Source organism: Camelus bactrianus, chromosome 8, assembly GCF_048773025.1.
Source record: "Camelus bactrianus isolate YW-2024 breed Bactrian camel chromosome 8, ASM4877302v1, whole genome shotgun sequence".
Taxonomy (NCBI): domain Eukaryota; kingdom Metazoa; phylum Chordata; class Mammalia; order Artiodactyla; family Camelidae; genus Camelus; species Camelus bactrianus.
Window position 1 is genome coordinate 69,331,239 of NC_133546.1, and position 22,086 is coordinate 69,353,324.

Sequence of the window (22,086 nt, forward strand, 5' to 3'; positions counted from 1 at the left end):
TGGGACTTTAAATGAGTCCTTGAAATTTTAATTTTGGAAATCTATTGTTATGTCATCATACTCAGAAAAAATGAAGTCTCTAAAAGGAAATTTGGCTCGTTGGAAAGAGATTCACGAATCCTAGCAAATTGTTTTCAATCCCAAAATTTAAATCTTTGTTATGAGACATCTTTTATGTAAGTCTGAGAGTAGTCTTGGTTTCCATGGCATTTTCTGTGACGTTTCTATGAAGTCCGGGGTATCTTCTGCACACCTCTAGAGCTCAAATACCACTTGTAGGCCTCTGTGATGGGGAGACAACTGAGATTTGGGAGGGATTTTTCTCATTTGTGGCAGCTTGTAGTTTTGCTCTTTTTTGGGGGGGAGGTAAATAGGCTTTTATTTTCTTTCTGAAAGGGGAGGAGGTAATGAGGTTTATTTATTTATTTATTTATTTATTTATTTATTTATTTATTTATTTAATGGAGGTACTGGGGATTGAACCCAGGACCTCGTGCATGTTAGGCATACACTCTACCACTGGGCTATACCCTTTCCCTGGAAACCCAGTTTTTTTCTAGGACAAGTAAATGGGAAACACAGTGAACATGGCTTCTGTGCTCTATTCAATGTTATAGGAACATTTGGCTTCAGAGGATACCGTGAATGCTTTAATAAGAGATTTTAAGAGTTCCTCAAAACCAAGGAATGAATGACTTCCTAGCATCTTCTCATTCAGACAGCAGTCTGATTGTTGTCTGTATTTTGACTAATCAAGTTAAAACATATGACCAGCAGTGGGAACCGAGAGGTCAGCGCTATAATAGTTGTCACTAAACACATTGATTTGTTAACTTTGCCACCTCCGAGACACCAGGGGGCAGAGAGTTGGGTCATTCAGATGGAGCACAGATTTGCCCGGATAATACCAAATGGTGGATGATAAGCCCGTGAAATTTATCAGCTTCTATGCCTATTTTTGAGTTTGGGGGAGAGAGAGAGAAATGTCAAAGAGAAAACTGTATTCTCTAGGAATCCGGGACCTTGTGGTACTCATATGCATATATTCTTCTGACTCTTTTGAGACCAGCACTTTTGTCTTTTGGAATTATTATTTTACAATAAAGGACAAGAGTGAGATTGCGAAGGTGACAAGTCAGTGTATTGGGTTAGAAGACAAAACTCAAAATATCGTGATCAAGAAGCAATGTTGGGCTGCCTCACTTGCCACTGCTCCTACTGAAGCCTCGTTGGGTCCGTCACATCCACCCAGCATGGGCTGCACGCAGACTCAGTGGGTCACCAGTGCACGTCCCACCATCCCATCAAGATGTTCCTTCTGAACTGGCAGTTCAGTGATGGTTCTGAACCACCACCACGGCTTCTCTGAAAAGTGAAGAAGTGGGAAGGACTATGTGTTTTCACTCTCAAATTCTAACCTGTGAATCGAGCTCTGTGGTGAGGCCACCCTGGACTCTTGTGTTGAGGGTGAGGAGGCCTCTCAGGAAATCGGTTCTCTTTTTGTGACACAGCCTTATACGCCAACCTGCCACTTAGGTCCCTACACTGATGGTGAAAGTAGGATGCACAGCTGATGCAACAAAAATAATTTTGGAAAGTTAGACTTTGGGTGCAGGCATCTCAGCTGAGAAAGAAAGAAAGGAAAGAAAGAAAGAAAGGAAGAAAGGAAGAAAGAAAGAAAGAAAGAAAGGAGGGAGAGAGGAAGGAAGAAAGAAAAAGAACGAAAATTGAACCCTGTGGTGGAAGAGAAAAGAAAGTTCAGGAGAGCAAACCCAAGGATCGTGGTAGAAGGAAGACTTGTTACCAAGACAGAGTTGGTTGGAACAGAGTGCCTGGTTGTTTTCAGCATAGATGATTTTCAAAATGAGGCACAGCTTTGGGGACTCTTAGAAAGTAGCAAAAGAGCCACATGTACAGGCATGTAATACATGTGAAACTATGAAAACAACCGTAGGCCGTCTCAGCCTTCCTTACTGGGAGGGAGGCAGCAATAACTGGTACAGCTTTGAAAATGGAGAAAAAATACATCACAAAGTTCTGCAGATGGCTCAGTGGTAGCCCTTCTGAGACCATCAGAGTGAAATCCTCTTCACCCCAATTTAGGCATATGTTTCTTCTAAAAGAAAATGGTTGGTTAGACCTAAGTGTCCATCCATGGATGAATGCATAAAGAAAATAAAATTTATATAGTAGAATATTATTCTGCCTTAAAAAAGAAGGAAATATTGTCATTTGCAACAACATGGATGGATCTTGTACCTGGAGGACGTGCCAAGTGAAATAAGCCAACCCCAGAAAGATAAATACCGCACGATCTCATTTATGTATGGAATCTTAAAAAAGTTGAACTCATGGAAGCAGAGAAGACACTGGTGGTTGCCAGGGGCAGGGGAAGGGGGAGAAATTCAGAGATGTTGGACAAAGGGTACAAAGTTTCAGTTACACAGGATGTAAATTCTGAATATCTAATGTACGGCATGATGACTACAGTTAATATTATACTATGTACTTGAAATTTCCTTATACAGTAGATCTTAAATGTTCCCACTACACAAGAAAATGATAACTATGTGAGGTGATAGATGTGTTAACTATCTTGATTGTGGTATCATTTCACTATATATATAGTATATATATATATATTTATATGAATGTGACGTGTACACCATAAATATATATAATTTTTATTTGTCAATTCTACTTCAATAAAGCTAGAAAAAAAGAGAAAATGGTTGATCAGGAAGTTCTTAGGATGACTGAAGGATTATTCAGAGATATGATAGTCACCTAAAAAAAAGAAAGAAAGAAAAATTGTCTTCTGCAGAGGTTGGAAGGAATTTAGATGGTAGAAATGCCATTCGAATTGTCCAAACAATACTGCGGGCAATTTTGCTTCTTAAGTGGCTCTCAGAAGCAATGCTGAGGTACATCAGATGAGCTTGGAGTCTGTTTTTTGTTAAGCAGGCCTAGGTCTTCCAGAAAACAGGCTGAAGTATTTCTATAAGTTTCTGGAAAAAAAAAAGACTTTTTTCAGGAGAGGGGTGTGAAATATTTCTAACACAATTTTAAAGAAATAATTTAAACTTCCTCTTCTGTAAAATCAATGGGAGTGTGGATACGTAATGCAGTGATCCAAATGTTCTTGATTTTTGTTAGAATCCAAGAATATGCATAAAATTGTCACTTATTCTCAAAGGAGACAAAAATCTCCTTTGACAGCGGAATGCAGCAGCCATAAAAAAAAAAAGGCCTGACTCAGAAATCCTCGGCTGGGTTTCAGAGGTCTGCTGTTGGGATGAATGCTAACTGGGCAGCAACTGATTCATTCCAGGCAGAGGTCATTTGGCACCGTGCGAGCCTGCGCACAGATGCCCAGCGCTCCCAGAGCACGTCTCTCCTCCCATCCTGACCCTGATAAGGGGCTGGCCTTTCTGTAAGATGAGGAGAGATAAGCAACTAAAAATGTTAAGTGAGGATTGTGGACTTCGGAGGAGTTGAGATCGCTTTGCCCCTTTCTTGGAGGCGAGGAGAGAAATCCCCCAGGAGTGAAGACATCAGTGGTCCTGGCCTGGCTGTCTGGTGTTGCTTAGGAAATGGAGAAGGGAGTTTTTAACCAGGTGGCTGGCCTCTCCTGCATCTTCTGTGATGTCACGTGCTTTCCTCCACAACTTAATCCTTTCTTCCTACTTAATACTTCCTGGGCCAGTTAGTGGACATTGACTTTTCAGCAGAAAAGGCTAGTTTTCCTTTCGATTTATTTCCACTCTTAGAAAAGCAAAAGCTAGTATCTTCATAAAAAGAATCTGCCTTCCTTGGAGAAGACTAGATTGGCTCTTAAAATGAGTTTATTTGTAACTCGATAAATGAATGAGTATAGAAATGAATTACTCAATAAAAGGCATAACTTAAATGAAAAGCATTTTTTTGGGGGGTATATTTGTCTTTATATTGAAAAGTTACCTGCAGTTGGGTTAAGTCCTTATCAATCTGTTTAGGGTCTTTCCTTTTCGCTTGGTCGTTATTTCACTAATCCATAATCCATTTCTTCTTCACAATAGGGTTTTACTGGAAAAGATGGTGCAATGGGACCCAGGGGCCCCCCTGGGCCACCGGTAAGAATGGAATGGGTGACACTTAAACCCCTACCCCCACTTGCTAGGAGCAGCCCAGTAACCTGGCCTTTGAGGCACTTTCCATCTGTGCTGTAGGCACGCTGTCAAGGGAGCTGCTTGCTTTTATTCTCCCAAGTCAAAATGGGCTAGAGAAAACAGATGTGTTAAAAGAGAGTCTGTTTAATCAAGTTATGCTTGAAACATCAAAAACTGAGTGTCCCAGTTCTTTCCATCCCCACTTTAAGTGGTGAAGGTTTCGTGACCTCTCTGGTTAATTCCTATTCTAGAATTTTAAGTGTCTGTGGCCTGTGATATTTGAATTTTAAGGACATTGATCATTCTGAGGAAGTAAATTTTACCCAAGTACGTTTTCTAGTTAAGATCTTTGGGGAAAATACCAAAGCCAATGATTTTGAAAGTAGTTTTTATACCTGTATCCAGGTGAGATCACATTAAATTGTTTGAGATGATGGATGCTCTTCATGGCTTCTGGCAAGATATGAAGACTTGAGAGCATATGTTAAGATAATTGTATGACTTATGTTTAATAGATATGTTCTCAAGTAGAGTTTAAATGGATAGTAGACTCTCATCTACAGAGCTTAAAATTTACATAACTGATGAATAAAGGATTGTTTTACAAAAATCTGATGATTCCATTTTAAGGAAATTTTAGGCTCTAGAACATAATGTACTGAGGAGTTGATGTTACAAATATTCTACTAAGAATGTGGCTAAAATGTCTTAAAGCTGTGTTAAAAGCAACAGGGAGAAATTCTTATGGTTTGGGTGGGGTGGAGGGTGCTGATATGATAGAAGAAAATGGAAGTGTAGCGAATGTACTAAAGAAAAAGTGAATTTCTAGGCTGAGCTAGAACTCCCAGGAGACATGGGGAAACTCCACCACATGGTGCCCAGTTACTGTCTCAATTTCCTCCCCAGACAGAATTTTCACTCCTGTCTTTTGATGGGTGTTCTGGTTTGGTAATAGACATGGATGAAAAAAACAGGAATTGCTTTCTGCAAATTCACTTTGTAGCCAATCTACTAGGATCCCAGTCTGTAACTCTGAAACTGAAAATACAGTATATGTATATATGTTTCAAATGGTCTCAAAATGTATTTTAGAACTATACAGGCCATCAAGATTGAATGGGAATTTTCAAGGTTTTTTTTTTCTTTTTTCCCCTCCATGCTATCTTTAAGTTTGATTTTACTTTTCCTTAATGTGTGATTATGGGCTAAAGGCCTTTAAGACCGGCCATGCTTGGTTAGTTTACTTTAGAGGGGACTCTTGTCTCATCATATCCATCCCTTTCTTGGCCTGTGTGTCGTAGGGAAGCCCAGGCTCTCCGGGAGTCACAGGACCGAGTGGGAAACCAGGAAAACCAGGAGACCACGGCAGACCAGTAAGTAGGCGGCTTGCATGCTATGTCGTTGAGCCGGAGCCGTGAATGGCAAGGAGGCTGCTGGGCTGTGGCGTGTCTGTGTTATCTCTGCTGCAATGTATTTGAAGCCTTTGTTGAAACTATGCTAAACCCAGGGATTTAACTTGGTACCAGTTCTAAAATTCTTCTCTCTTGAGTTATAACGTTCTGGGATGAAAACTGTGGTCATAAGCTTTCTTTAAAAGGAGAATGGGATTATGAGCCAAGACGCATACTTCTGCACTGTGTAAACACTCAGAGCTGGGTCAGCAAAATCACTCTTTTTATTTTGGAGCAGGGTGCTGCTTCAGAGGGAAAAAACACATGACGATGGTGCGTAGCACCTCCATTCTGCACAAGTCAGCTCTCAGGCAGGATCCTGTCACCACGTCGTTTGCTCTTTTCTCTCCCATCGAGGATGCTAGAGCAGGAGTCCCAGAATTAAAAGGATTTATCTAATCCACTATTTCACTTTTTTATACTGTCCTGCTCCAGTTTACACCCAGTTTATTCCTTTTCATCAGATGTTTTGCTTAAAATAATAGCTACGATGGTATTACGTATCTAGTCTTTTCAAACTAGCATCTCCAAAACCGAACCTGAGATGTTCCTAAAATGTCCAGAAGTATTTGTAATGACTGTTGGGCTTCCGAGTCTTCCTTACAAGCTCGTCTTGAATTGTATGATTGAAGAATGAACTTATTTTAAGCAGTTTTTTTTTTCATCTGAATAAAGTTCTGAAATATAAAAACTTATCTTCAAGATAATGAAGTTCAACTATTAATAATGACAATGACACATTAATCAGGGCAGTTCTGTGAACCGAACTTCTCTCTTAAGTATTGTCCAAGTTGTGTAAACCCAAATTAAAAGAAAAATTAATGTCAAACTAACTTCAGGTGGCATCTTAATGTGACATGGCCTGCCTTCTATGTTTATATAAAATGAAGCGAGTAGCATAAAGATGACAGGACTCCTGAGATACCTGATAATCTGTGTGCACTTTATCCCATGAATTTATTACTCTCTTTTCCTCAATGAATCGTGGCAGAAATTCACAAGAGCAGTTAAAAGGACATGGAACTTTTCTACCCGTTCAGAATTCTATTTCTTTTTACTGCGACTGAAATAGATTCTTACATAAGACTGTCACTGATGTAATTGATGGCTGTGGCTAGAAACCTGAAAGAAAAACTTCACTTCTTTTACTTGAAAGGTGATCTCTAGATGCTGGTAATAAAGATGATTTCTACAAATCATATATACTAGAACAATCTCAGAGTGGCAGTAAATTAAAAAAAAAATCTGGGAACAATCTCAAAGTAGAAGGAAAAAAATTTCCCTGAAATTTGCAAAAGGTGCCAAACTAAATAATAATATTTCCATAAGAGTCCAGTACTTTTGGCAAAGGGAGAGCCAAATTCCAGGTTTTCTTATGGCTATAATTTGGTAACATTTATTTGGACCTTTTCTAACCACTCTTTCCCCTTTATCTTCCTTACCATTCTAAGGTGGCAAGTTACTTCTTTTCTTCTCTCTTCTAACTTACCTTTAGTTTCTAAACCAAAACTAGCAAATGGGTGCATAAAGTTCTTAGCAGAGAACATGGCCAATCATGATAGCTTCTGTCATTAATTACTGTAACCAACAGTGTCTTCTTGCTAACTTATACACTTGATGTTGTATAGTGGATGTTTCCAGGAATGACTGGTGGAATATTTTTATTCATTTACTCAACACCTATTTGCTTGATGCCTACATGTGCCAGTCAGTGTTCTAGGTTCTGGGGATACAGACAAAGTCCTTGCCCTCATGGAGATTCTAGTCGTGGATATAGACCCAGATCATATAAACAGATGAGGTAGGTTCTGGAGATGATGAATGACGTGAAGAAAAAAGACAATGTAAGGGGTTAGGGGATCATTGTGGTGGTGGGAAAGCAGCTATTTCAGATCAGTAGTCAGGGAGCCTGTCTGAGGAGGTGACGCTGGAATGAGGAGAGGGGGCAGGCTGTGGGAAGAGGATTCCAGGCAGTGGGAACAGCATGAACAAAGACCGAGTGAGGATGGGAGTGGCATGTGCAAGGAACAGCACCCAAAGCAAGGGGAGTGAGGGGAGAGGGATAAAAGATGAGGTCAGATAGCTGGGCAGAGGCCATCAATGTAGACCATCTCCCCATGGTAAGGAATTCTTATTTTATTCTATGGGTGATGGAAAGCCCTTGCAGCCAGAAGGGTGACATGAGCCAATCTTCCTTTTAAACATATCAGTCTGGCTTCTCTGGGGAGAAAAGACTCTTAAGGGGCTAAATGGGAAGTAGGAAGACTGATTAGGAAGCAATTGGAGAAGTTCAGGCAAGATTCTTGGTTACTGTAAGAAGCAATTTGGTTTGGGATATTATCTGAACATCAGATTTGTCAATGGTTTGGATATTCCTGCCATGACAGCAGCTGACAGCCTGAAGATGTATTACTGAAAGACAAAAACTTCTTGTGCTCTGAGGAAAACTTTTTCCAAGATCCTCTCATGGACAGTGAAAAGCGTGACCGAATAGGGACAAAGATTCTGTGGTTGCGTTTAGGATGTTGGACCACCATTTGGATTGAGTTGTTAATAAGGGAGGCACATGTTTCCTTTCACATGCAATGTGCAAAAAATCATTGGAAGAAGTTAGAGGTATGATTTAGTTAAGTAACTGACAAAAAGCTCTAACTAAAATGGGTTCTTACTAGAACTGAACCAAGTTTGACCTCACGGACAGTCTATAGTCACTAGCTGAATTCTCCAGCCTTGGTGATATAAAGGGAAATTTTAAGTGTATTTCAGTCCCAGACCTAGACTGTCAATGGCAGCACAAAATGTATGCATAGCACATAGTTTCTAAATCTGTGATGATAAAATTCACATCTCAGCACTACTATGGAGGACATGTGCTTCTGAGAGAGAGACAGGCAGAGAGAGGGGATAGATTAGATTTCTTTTCACAGATAAGCGAAATGTAACATGGCTATAAATATGATGTGTCAGGGTGCTAATTGGTTAGAAAGCAGATTTTGCTCTCTTTCATTTTCTTGTCCATTCATGAATCATTTAAACCATGTTTGTCAGTTTATAATATATGAAATTCCTACATTTCAGGGTCCATCTGGATTGAAAGGAGAGAAAGGTGACAGAGTACGTATTTCTTAACATTTGACTTATATTTATTTTGCGTGTTAAACATTGACATCTGAAACTATAGAAATAATATGCTAATGATTCTCACTGATTTAATTAACTAGGGAGACATTGCATCTCAGAACATGATGCGAGCAGTTGCAAGACAAGTCTGTGAACAATTGATAAGTGGTAATTTTTTCTACTTTTTAATGTAATTTTTATGTGAAATTTTTCTTTTAATTAACTGCAGGAAAATGCAGAATTTGTGTCATAAAGTTTCTAAGATATGTGTTTCTATTTCATTTGATGATCTCTTATTTTTGTACATTGTCCGATTGTCACTGAGATAAAATAATAACCCAAGGTAAAATAATAGCCTGTTATCATTACATTTAGTCTGATATAAAATCGTATTTTTAAAGGGCTTTTCACTCATATGACTCAGTAACCAAAAAAACCCAAACAACCCAATCAAAAAAAGGGCAGAAGGTCTAAATAGATATTTCTCCAGTGAAGACATACAGTTGGCCAAATAGGCAAATGAAAAGATGCTCAGTATCGCTAATTATCAGAGAAATGCAAATCAAAACTACAGTGAGGTATCACTTCACACCAGTCGGAATGGCTATTATTAAAAAGTCCACAAATGATAAATCCTGGAGGGTGTGGAGAAAAGGAAACTCTCCTATACTGTTGGTGGGAATGTAATTTGGTGCAGCTATTATGGAAAACAGTATGGAGATTCCTTAAAAACTAAAAATAGAGTTACTATATTATGTAGCAATCCTGTTCATGGGCATGATCTGGAGAAAACTGATTCAAAAAGATACATGCACTCCAGTGTTCATGGTGGCATTATTTACAATAGCCAAGACATGGAATCAACCTAAATGTCTACTGACAGATGACTAGATAAGGAAATTGTGGCATATATACACAAAATGGAATACTACTCAGCCATAAAAAAGAATGAAATAATGCCATTTGCAGCAACATGGATGGACCTAGAGATTATCATATTAAATGAAGTAGTCATACAAAGAAAAATATAATATGATATCACATATATGTGGAATCTAAAAAAGATGATAGAAATGAACTTATTTACAAAACAGAAACATACTCACAAACGTAGGAAACAAATTGATGGTTACCAAAGGGGAAAGGTGGGGAGAGGGACAAATTAGCAGTTTGGAATTAGCAGATACAAACTACTATATATAAAATAAGTAAACAATAAGGTCCTAATGTATAGCACAGGGAGCTACATTTAATATCTTACAATAACCTATAATGAAAAAGAATATATATATTATTATTTTTTATTATATTAATATTATTATTATATATATATTTTATATATATATAAAACTGAATCATTATGCTATACACCGGTAGCTAACACAACATTGTAAATCAACTCTACTCCAGTAAAAAAAATGTAATAAATAAAAGGGTTTTTCAGTTTCTCTGTTAGGATTTTTAGTGATCTTCACCTGCATATAGACAGGAACAGCAAACACTGGATCTTTTAAGTTGTGACCTTTGAGTTATTCTATAACTCTAAGGAAGGAGGACCACTGAGGTCAATTTGATCCCAGAAAGTCCATTTTGGTGAGGAACTTCTTATTGCCTCCTTGTTTTTCACAGACTATTTCTTCTTATGCCACGAGGCCTATTAAGGGATAAGGCTCAGTGCCTGCAAACTGAGCGTGGCCTCAAATACAGGGCCCCCCTTTTCGGAAGTCTAGTCAAGGTGTCTCCCAGTGTGGTCCTGAGGAGCACCTGCATTGGAGCCACCTATGTTGCTTGTGAGAAATGAGGTTCCTGGGCCACACCTAAACTGGTGAATCATGGTCTTTGGAGATGAGGCCCAGATTTGTAGTTTTCAATGTATCCACAGGTGATTTCAGTTACACTGAAGCCTAATTATCATTGCCTCAGGGACACACACAAAAATGCTATAGTTTACTAATTTAAAAAAGGTCCTCTTTAGAGTGACATCATCTGGCAAACCTCTGGGCTCTAAATCAGAACCACATTAAACGTTCATGACTCTTTTATGTTTATAGTGATGCTGATGGCTTACTGGTCAGTGTTCTGTGGAAACGTGTTTATCAGGGGTCCTTCTGTCTGGGATGACTGGAGTCTTTTATTGTATGTTTAGGGTACTAATTAGATTATTTCCTGGAGTGGGGAGGAAGAGAAATGGATTTCACTAGACACTAAGAGAAAACAGTTTCATCCTCTCACCCCTCCCTGATATTGGGTTTCTTACTAATAAGTCTTATTTCTCCCGGCAGGTCAGATGAACAGATTCAATCAGATGCTAAATCAGATTCCAAATGATTACCACTCCAATCGCAACCAGCCGGGTCCGCCTGGTCCCCCAGGGCCCCCCGGCAGCGCGGGAGCCAGAGGAGAACCAGGACCTGGGGGGCGACCAGGCTTCCCAGGCACACCTGGGATGCAGGGACCCCCGGGTGAACGAGGTAGGCATTGCCAGCTACCACGTAGGGATAAAGGAAGGAATTTGCAAGTGTAGGAGCTGGGTCAGGTTGAAAAACATGTGGAAGACTGAACTTGGCAAATGACATTGGTCTTGTTTGGATGGCCCCAGAAGAACGGTGTGTCCATGGACCTGTCTTTCTTTTCAGGCAGCTGCAGGCCAGAGAGATCCATATCTTAGAAAATGGGAAGATTTTGTCAGGAGATCTCAGTAAAGATAATGCTATTTTCTGATTGTTAATGAGAAAAACTATCTTGGCAAACTAAATCAGGCACTAAAATCTTATTAATTGTTTTGACTGGCAAGCTTTGGACAGCAACTTAAGCAGCCCTATAACTCTAGATCCAAATTCTTTTGGTTCCTTTATTCAGGGCCTGGCACTGGTTGTATGTGTTTATTTGGCTTTAATTTCATGGGAGATACATGTAATTGAAGGAAAAGAAGAAAAATAGGAATCTCTGATTCCAGATGTTTCAGGATTCTGGGTACTCGCTTTTGTCAACATAGTGGTTAACATCCTGGGGAAAACTTAGATGTTTCTATACTTCTGATGGTTTCGATGCTATACTGATAGGGTTACTAGAGATTAGAGGTTAGAGATACCTTTAAGATGTTTTCAGTGAGTTGTAACTATTTTTTCAAGATTTCTGTTCTTCATTACTGTTTCTAAAATAATATATTAGACATGTTTGTTTTCTTCAAATAATTTTCTCCCGGACTTGTAGCCAGATTTGTTTCTTGGCTATGAAACTGGAATTACACAAATGTCTAGAAAGAATTTGGCTTAAAGAGTGGACTTCTGTGAAAAATTTGGTTTTGCTTTCACTAAGGGAAATGAGTTACTTGAATCAAGTATTATCAGTTCAGATGAAAACTACATGTTTCCAGGTAATTTTCCCTCTGGACTTTCTCCGTTTGTTCTTCCTTAGGCTTGCCAGGAGAGAAAGGCGAAAGGGGTATTGGATCTCCAGGACCCCGAGGGCTGCCCGGCCCCCCAGGTAGGTTTGCTAGTATATCAAGTAAATGAACGGTGTAACTACTGAGACAGCACACAGCCCCCAAGAGAGACACAGACTCATCCCGTTAGCTTCGGGCATCACAGGATACATTTTAGCAAGAAACTCCAAAAACATTTCAGTGAGTTCTATTTAAGCATTTATTATCACTTCAATATCTAAGTGACACAGAGGGTTGCTGTTTTCTTTTTATGGAATTCCTATTTGTTTTGTTTGGTCTCATAGCCTTTAAAGACGGTGTCATTTCCTGCTTCTTCTAGTATTCTTCAAGATGTTGCTAGCAGACTGAGAAAATACATTCTCATTAAAAATCCTGTCATATTGCAAGATTTCATTCACAAGTTCTTTATTGATGTTTTGGAAAGAAGGGATAGTTGTTTCCTTTACTAGATTGAAAATGAATTTTTTCTTCGTTAAAAGGTCCATGAGACCCTTGCAGCCAAGGTCAGCCCTGGAGGTTAAATCTTTATATTTATGGTAACCTTGAGTATGTACCACTTGGTCCAGAAATAACATCGCTTCGTGTTGTCTGGAGCAGGTACTCCTGGGTCTTCCTGCCTGTCTGCTGTAGCTAACATAGCCATTTCCTGCAGGTAGTCTTATCTCTGTGAGAGTGGGAGCAAACTGGAGAACTCATGGATATCTTCAGTTTGGCTCGATTCTTGCTGACTCAGTTTTCATTGAAATAAAATCATGAATGTAGTTGGATTTTTGGCTTAAATCACTGGTAAGAAAGTTCCACACTTTGGTTCATATTGGTGATTTTTGAAGGAAATATTTCCTCCCCGTACACTAGTGAATCATCTAGTCTTGAGGTAGTGGAGTTGCCAAAGTATTGCTGATTGCCTCAGGAGATGTATTGAACAAGAAGGGAAATGTTTGTTTTAAACCCACAATAGGTCCACAAGGAGAATCCAGAACAGGTTCACCAGGGTCCACAGGTTCAAGAGGTCCTCCAGGACCCCCTGGTCGTCCCGGAAACTCAGGTATCCGAGGTCCCCCAGGTCCTCCTGGATACTGTGACTCGTCCCAATGTGCCAGCATCCCATACAACGGACAAGGCTATCCAGGTATGTTGTTGCCACTGTAAGAACCCGAATTCACCTGCATTGAAGAACCTTAATGGAAATGAGGTTCCCTAGGAATGAAGGAAAGTGGATTTGAGGATTTCTGGAAGATAGAAACTCTTTCAGTTGTGTGTTTTGATTATGTAGTAATATTCTCTCTCAAAGAGAATTAATGTTAATTTTATAACATGATTTCACTGTTAGGAGTTGAATAATTATTTTCTCTTCCTTTCTATATTTCTGCATTTACCAAATCCCATCATAAACCTCTCTTTATTTCTCTTGGGAGTTCAAAGAATGCTACCAATTAACTTTTTTTTTTTAATCTAAAGATTGGGAACAGGGATATGTTGACTATAACTGTAGAATGCCAAGAATTTATATATATATAAATTGTTTTGAGAATTGAATGTGTAGGCAAACCATTTGACAATATAGTGCAGACAACTGAAAATAATTCACTATCTCACATTGTCCATGGAATTAATGTTGATAAACTCTGGGACTTAATTCTTTTAGAGTTGGTCGTCAGATTCTAGTATTTGACAATTATAGGAGGCAGAAGTCTCTTAGGCCTGATATGGGGAGTGTGAGGACAGGGGAGATCTGCTGATCTGAAAATAAAAAAGTCATGCTGTGGGCAGCAGTCAGCGGTGACCTTTTCAGCAGCACACTCTCAAGCATCTTGCAAGTTTAAAAAATGATACTGCTGTTTGATATGGTTGGCTACTAGCAAGTAGTGCATGAGTAGTTGAATATCTAAATATCTATATATCTATATATTTATGTACATACTTACATATGACCAAAAGTAATAGTGAATCTTAAATTTCTTATGCAATCCATTCAAAAAATTACAATTTAATTCTTTATAAAATAAATTTCAATTACCTCTGCCTTATGGTATGTGTGAATAACTGGAAATATATGGATATATACATATATACTTTAACCATTACATACTTAGATGGATGTGTATATGTATTTTTTTGCATAGTAATTCAACTTTTAAAAACTATCATCTTTGACCTGTTTCAGGTTCCGGCTAACAAATTTTCTAAGTCGCCAGTGCTGCTTACAGTTTGAATTCATGAAAATCCTGTTTCTGAGATGTTTGCGCACGTGCTTATTAGGAAATGAGTGTGTATGGAAATCTCACCACAGATATGGTTAACGAACCGGGTCGACATCATAAAAGGAGGGTGGAGACTCTTGATACTAACTTGAATGAGACAAAAGCAGTCGTGTTAGTTTATAAGCCTGATGCATTTCAGTCATAATGTAGAAAAATATTATTTAAAAAAAAAAGTTCAAACACACAGCCATGAGGAGCCTCAGTTGTAAAAGAGGCACATAATAAAACTACTAACCGTGGGAGATGATGCCATTTTGAGGGAAAAAAAAAAACCAATTAACCTGGTTAATTAAAGAGAAATATCTTATGTAAATAATAAACTAATTATGGCTTGTAAATGATTTGTATGTGATCCTGTCCACTAAAATCACTTACCAGTTCTCCAATCAGCTTCTGCATCAAGCCTGCTGCTTGCTCTCTGCCGGAATAACACCGAATAGAATCTCATCTCTTGCTTGTTAGCGATGTGTCTGATTCAGGGCGTGTGTCTTACTATTACTTCTTTTTGTACGTGTACTCTCATTTGGGTTTTGTAATTGCAATTTTCAAACCAAAGTTTGATAATCACGTTTTTCCTTCCCGTTTCGCTCTAGTCACTGGTGTGCTTCACCCACCAGCTGTAACTCAGTCTGTGGGAGAGACAGCCACAGAAATTGTCACGTACTGTATATTACCTGGTGATAGCTGATGTTCACCTCCGGAGTTCAGTTTCTAGGAGCCAATATCACGTCCCTTCACCTCCTCATCTTTCCAAATTGTCCTTCGAACTGAGGAGTTTGAAGTCATGAACAGTTAACTTGGGAATGTGCAAAATCCCCAAGTAACTGTTCATTTGCAATTTGCAAAGCTCTCTCTGGCCCAGTCTCTGACCCTTCCCAGGTATTTGTGCCGTGATTGTATTCACTGCTGGATCTCTGAAGGTCAAAAACAAGTGCCATTTCATCATTTGATCACCAAATTCTCTCTGCAAATGAAAGTAATCGGAACATTGTAATTTATCTATTCATAGTTAGGAGGTCAAGGCTGGAGTGTCATCCCCTCGGGTGATGATTTAGCTTTTGCTGTGTGTGTGCCTTCCAAATCATGCCATAACTGTAATGTTGAATCGGACAGAGCCCTACGTGCCCGAGGGCGGGGCCTACCTGCCTGAGCGCGAGCCCTTCATCGTGCCGGTGGAACCCGAGCGGACCGCGGACGAGTACGAGGACTACGGCGCCGACGAACCTGCCAACGAGCATCCTCCCCCCGCGCGCTGGCGGCGCGCCCTGCGCCACGGCCCCCGGCAGTGAACCTGACCGCGCGCGCAGCCCGGCCAGGCTGGGGGGAGGGGCTGGGATTCTCATTTACAGGTCAGAGCAGTGGACATCTTACCTGCCCCCTTTCTTCCGGCGTTTCTTCATCCGAGAGTACCCCTTCTGACTGTAGGGAACCTTGTTTCTGCAGGAAGCCTAGCTCGCTGCACGCAGTCTGTAGAACTCTTTGCCTCTGCCCTTGAAATGCTTGCAAAATACTTTGCTCACAAAAGCTGCAGGGAGAGAACGTGCCTGGGCCCTTAGCACAGCGGGCAGCCTCAGTGAAACTATTAGGTTAAGCAGTAAGTCCTGGAACCCAGGACTACTGTATATTTCGAGAGGGCAGTCTGTCTTTTTCAATACTTATTTGCAATTCAGTTATAAGCAGTTCCCCTCCTAGAACCGAAAAGGAGGGGAAAGTCAACCCCATCGCAATTATTTATCTTCCTCTTCTATCTCCTGTTATACATTAGGGCATAGAATGCTCTTATACATCTTTTTAACAACCACAAACCTTAAGCCATGTAGCTGAAATAATTGTATCAACTGGATACAGTTCCATATTGCCTTAAACCTCCTTGTTTTAGACACACTAACATTTATGCCAAATTGCAGACGGTTCTGCAGAGATGGAATTGCATGTTTGTGTTGTATATTTAGTATGAACTTTTTTTTTTTCAGAACATAATGTTTCGTAGTTATCAAAAGCAGTTGGAAAATGTTTGCAAGACTATGAACATAGAATTGCTGCTTTTATATTTTAACTGCAGATTGTGAATTTCACTGCCTTATATTATTTATTTCTGAAACAAAAGAGGCATTTTTCAATAAAACTACTGAAAATTTGACATGGTGTCTTTTTTTTCTTTAATGGCCTTTTGGACTGTTTGGGCGGTTGTTACAACAAACAAGTTCATATCCTTGGATACAGTTGCAAATCTTGCTAATACTATTAAATTATGCTAAATAACTTTAGATTTTTAATGATATGGTGAAGTCATAGAAAGAGAGTAGTGAGAGCCTTCAAAAGTCCAGCAGATTCCAAAGACTTTATTAGGAATATAGAGGATGGGTGGGTTGATGGAAAAACAGCTAGGTATCCTAGGAGACCCCAAACAACCAAATAACCTTTAACCACCTACGTGATTTCATATGCATTTAATCACTTTCCTTTGCTATACTTTACCTAGTAGCATGTTTAACTGCAAAAAAGGTTAATTCCTTAATGGACATTTTTGCATTTAGTCATATTTTCTTTTTGCACTTTTACGAATACAATACCACCATTCTAAATATCAAAGAAAACAATGTCAATATTCATTTGAAAGAACCAACATCAATTGAAGAGAGAGGTACTGATAGAAAATTTTCCACAGAACAATATATTGGAGTTAGATGCTTCCTGGAGACCAAGATCAAAAGACATAGATAATAAATGATTGTATTGTTTTCAGGGGGTTTCAAGCAGATTGCTGGTTCACAGCATTCATCTGTAATTTCTCATATGTTTAAAAGTTAGAGGAGACCGCTGAGATCATCCCAGTCCAAATCTTTGCTCTATGTGGGAAGAAACAGACTCAGCTAATCACTATCAGAACAAGACTAAGACTCGAGGTCCTGTGGTTCTAACCTGGTTCTAACCCACCACTCCCTCTCCCTTCCTGGAAACACTTACTCTTTGGGCAGGAGCTTTCAAACCTCAGAGTTCTATGAATCAAAATAGATTAATTTCTGATTCATCTGGGTTTCTGATACTCCCTGATGAAGAACCTCTGTATCAGGAGCCTGAAGATGGGTTTAGTTCCTTGTCACTGGTCCGACTGGGTCCCGAGGTCACATGAATTTGGGGCACAAAGGAATTCCATCTTCCCTCACAGGCTAGAGATGGGTTTGATTCTTGATGTTGGCCATGCAGCTTTTCTCCCAGTCTGTGCTGGGAGAGGTGCCCAGGGGCCAAGACAGTCCTAAGCACAAATTAGTCACTGAGATATTTGTTTGGGTTTTTACTTTCATAGTATATTTCTTCTTAATGAAGTTTGCTGAATCTTATGCTAAAATTATTTTTGTAATCCCTGACTGAGTGCACATTGACAAGAGAAGAGGCCACATAGTCTGGGTTTAAAAACATTAGTTACCATTAGGTAAAAATCCCATAAAATCAAACGTGGAGGTGTTAGCTTATTTAAACTTTCTTTGAGGGAATACTGAACAACCTGAAACACATTTTCTAGTTCTTTAAATTTGGAAGTATGATAAGAAATTCATTATAATTTATATTTGAAGCTAGTGCTCTTATTTTTAAGGAAATAGAAATAACTGTGGAAGAGGCTGTAGCTTCTAATGAGGTCGACAGTGGGAAAGGTTTGAAAATCTAAAAATAGCACACAGATCCTAATTTTTCAGTATTTTTTAATAGACTATTTGTACAATGGATTAGCAATTTAGCAAGTTTAATAGGTGGCTACACGTATGTTTTCTCAGATTTGTGAGCATCTGTTTTTGAGTCTGTAAAGAATTCTGCTGCCTATTCAGTTCATCAAACTTACATTTTAGTTTTTCTACAGATAAGGTCAATACAATTATCCCCAAGTATTTATTATCTGTTAAGTCGATTGCACTGTATTCGGCACCTAAGATTATCCTTCATTTGGTTTTAGTCATAATTACTCTAATAAAAGGGATTTTGACTATACTACCTTCACGTGGTCTGATTGCCTTCTAAAGAGAAGCTAATTATACAAAGATTAGCTGTGGAAAATCTTTCATTTTCAAAGGCAAGCTTTTCAATACTGATTAATCTTGATTCCTAAGTCACCTTATACTTGTTAGGAAATGAATTTAGATGTGAATGTCTAAGTGAACATTTATTAACATTTTCATCTTAAAACAAGGCTGCTGAAAGCTATTGGGAAAAGTCACATGGACTTGCTTTCAGGGAATGACCCATATGCTGGTCACTTATAGATTCTGTCTTCAATACTCATCTCTTGCCTGGTTCCATATCAGTACATCCAACTGTATATCCCTCCTTGAAGTTCCACAGATACTTCAAAAGTAACTTATATTCTGATATTTATTAAGATTAGATTCAGCTGTGACTAACAGAAAGTCACAAAGTAACAGTGGCTTAAGTAGAAATTTCTTTATTTCTCGTGTTTATGAAGCCAAAGCCCAGGTTCTTTCTATCTTGTTGCTCTGCTTTTTGTGTTTTCCATGGCCAAGTTCAACTTACAGACCAATTTATGGTGAGTAGAGCTCTAGCTATTATGTCCATGTTCCCTTGCAGGAAAGAGGAAGGAGTGAGTGAAGAATAACTCACCCCTCCTTTTAAGGACACTTCCTGGAAGTTGCAAATGTAACTTATAACAACAAATTTATACTGCATGCCAATTGTGAGAGCTTAAGTCACTTGGCTTATCTAGCTACCAGCGTGGAATGCTGTCTTTATTACAGGTGGCCATGCACCAAAGTGAAATCATCTACTCTTTTATGATGTAAGAGGGGACATGAGTACTGGAGGTCAACTCAAATCTTTAGTCTTGGACACAGTGTCCAAATCTGAACATATCTCCTCATAAATCTGATTTTCCTCTATTGTTCCCACTAGTTCCTCAGACTAGAAATTTGACAGTCATTGTAAACTTTCTTCTTTCACTTCTCACATCCAATTAATCAAGTCTAGCTGATTGAGCTCCCACATACATATCTTAATCAACCTGTGGTTACTACTCAGTTTCAGTCCCTTGGGTTTTTTATCATGAATATAATAAATCTCTTAAACAGTCTTTTTTTTTTCCCCCTGTAGCTTTGGCCCTGTCAAGTGGGACTTTCACACATGCTAGTGTGATTTATCTAAAATGCAAACCTGACCATGTCACGTCCCCTGACTCAACATTCTTCAAATGGTAGACAGATTTCTTTAGAAATCTTGACTCTGTCTGCCAGTTCCCTATTCCTCCTTTATCACCAACCTGCCACTGGACCATCTGGAATTCCTATTCCATTCTCAACAAACTCATCCAAATCTTAAGCCTTTTCAGTGAAACCCAGCATCTCCTGGCTTGACACTGAAGACACTAAAGAGATAGTTTATGTCTCCCAGAGTTGGTGGGTGGGGATGTGTCCTCTTCAGTCCTCACCATCATTTCCAGACCAACAATCCTTCCTCCTACAAAATGCCTTTATCATCTGAGGCTCATACCCAACTCCTAATAACTATCACCTGTTTACCTCATGGTCACTTTACCCCATTCAGTAGGAACTTTAATATGGTGGCTTTTAACCACCACAATGTCTGCCATTTTCTGGGCAGACATTGGATGACAAATACAACATTATCTCGGTTATTTGACCTTATCTTCAAAAATCTTCTCTTTTACTCAATCTCAGATACTCAGTCTCTTGAAGGTCTTGGACTTGTATCAAACTGCCATTTTTTTTTTTTTTTTTAATTTGGGAGGGAGACGATAATTAGGTTTATTTAATGGAAGTACCGGGGATTGAACCCAGGACCTTTTGCATGTTAAGCATGTGCTCTACCACTGAGCTATACCCTCCCCCACTAAACCACCACTAATTTGAAATCATTAATTTAGACAGATCACTCTTCTTGGGTTTTTGGCTCACCTACTCAAGTGCCTCGGCTGCAGCTCTTTTCACCTTTGTCATGATACTCAATGAAGTGAAACTTTTATGTTCTTCCTATCCATCAGCTCCTCCTTGTCTTCACTTCCTTCTTTATCTACCTTGGATTTCGTGTCTTGGTAACACCCAGTTTAATGAACAGCCTGAAGTCCAAGGAGTACAAAACTCATTTTATTTTTCTTGAGGCGCTTCCTTCAGTGATGTTTTGTTGGATATTCTTTTTCTGTCCCCTAGCATACCTCAGACAGATCCCGTTGCTTTTACATTATTTCAAGCATGGAGTGGTCTAGTCCAGCGCAGTTTAATCCACTTGAAAACTTTAATCTCAAATCTAATTTAGTATTCCTTTTCCTTTCTGGCCCTAACGTCAGAGCTTAAGGACTTGATATGTCAGCCCTTTCTCTCCAGCATCTTCAGAATTCAGACAGGGAATGAGGACTAGAGAAAAAGGAGGTTAAGGTTTTCTTCACTTAACATGTGCCACTAGAATCCTCTCTTGAAAATCAACGATCATGGTGTGGCCAGCACCCAAATGCTGCTACTCTTGGTGGATGCCTGTGTATGTTTTTTTGAGGGACCTGCAGGAGCCTTGTCCACTGCCTAGTTATGTCCAAAATGACCTCTCCTATCTCCCACTCAGCTTTTGTCCCCATGGAATACTTCACAACTACTTTCTACTCAGGTCCTCTCCCCTGACCTAAAGTCCTGTTAGGAGAGATTCCAGTAAGATAGCTCTACTCTGGCTACTTTCTAAGTACCCATTTGACCACAGGAGACTCAAGCATCATTATCAAGCCGAATGAAAAATAAAAGTCTGCTAACACAAATGTGACCTCTCTTTGCCTTGCTGCCTCCCATTCATTTTTTCTCATGCAAGTACGTAGGTATGTAAGTTAGATCAGCAAGTCCACTGTGCAATATATATCCACCCATGGAATAATGCATTCTTCTTGAAGACACCCCTCAATCTCAATGAATGGTTTCCTTAGAGCTCCTTTCATATGGCTCACTGGGTAAAGGTTTGAAGCACTCTTTCTACAGTGAAAGGTAAAAGAATCAACCCTCTCCCCTACACCACTGATCACCTGCTTCAGTGGATTCTTCTTGATTCTTTCTTTTGCAAATATAAACTGCTTGGGTGTCATGGAGTGACAGCTTGGATGGCAGAGCCAGATCTACCAATTCTTGGAAGTCCCAAGAGAATGTGCTTTATAGCTCTCTTTAGAATGTGGGTGGTACTTAATGGTTATTTTTATCTTTATGGCCATTATCAACTTCTGAGTCAAAAGGAAAAGTCCCATTTAATAGCTCATTATCCATGTGAGCCAAACTCCCTTGTTCCTGTATTCTTTGATCACACTTATGTGTTAAAACCCTAACTCCAGATTATCCAGACTGCTTGTAATCTCCATGACTATACCCAGAATACAGAGCACAGTTGGAGAAAATCAACTATCGGGGCAGATGGTTAAGTCTATAAATCCATTATGACCAGCCCCAACTTGCCTGTCAGCACCACTCAGTAATTTGACCAGCCACATTCTCAATTCTTTTCAAAAATTTCCAAACTTTAACTCTGGACTTCACCCTGACCATGAGTTTTCTTGCTGCTTCTCATAGAAACAGCTATTTCACATCAGAATGAGAAGCCAAATTGGAACTTCACTTTTCTACCACCAGGGCTACAAAACCACCTGCATCTGACCCATCCTTTCTTCCTGTTTC

The 22,086-nt window shown here is 39.4% G+C and overlaps 1 protein-coding gene across 4 annotated transcripts in view; it reads left to right on the top strand.

Moving 5' to 3' along the window:
* Positions 1-16,565, top strand: part of COL12A1 (collagen type XII alpha 1 chain) — a 112,666-nt gene extending 96,101 nt beyond the window's left edge. For 3 of the 4 annotated variants that reach the window (XM_074368730.1, XM_074368731.1, XM_074368733.1), the window contains 8 exons: positions 4,059-4,112; positions 5,450-5,521; positions 8,678-8,713; positions 8,821-8,887; positions 11,002-11,190; positions 12,137-12,205; positions 13,123-13,293; positions 15,539-16,565. In XM_074368730.1, the coding sequence (XP_074224831.1) occupies positions 4,059-4,112; positions 5,450-5,521; positions 8,678-8,713; positions 8,821-8,887; positions 11,002-11,190; positions 12,137-12,205; positions 13,123-13,293; positions 15,539-15,714 (834 nt within the window). In that variant the 3' untranslated portion in view covers positions 15,715-16,565. Of the gene's footprint in view, positions 1-4,058; positions 4,113-5,449; positions 5,522-8,677; positions 8,714-8,820; positions 8,888-11,001; positions 11,191-12,136; positions 12,206-13,122; positions 13,294-14,328; positions 14,764-15,538 lie in introns of those variants that run through there. The other variant, XM_074368732.1, reaches the window with a different exon arrangement.
* Positions 16,566-22,086: the final 5,521 nt, after the last annotated feature.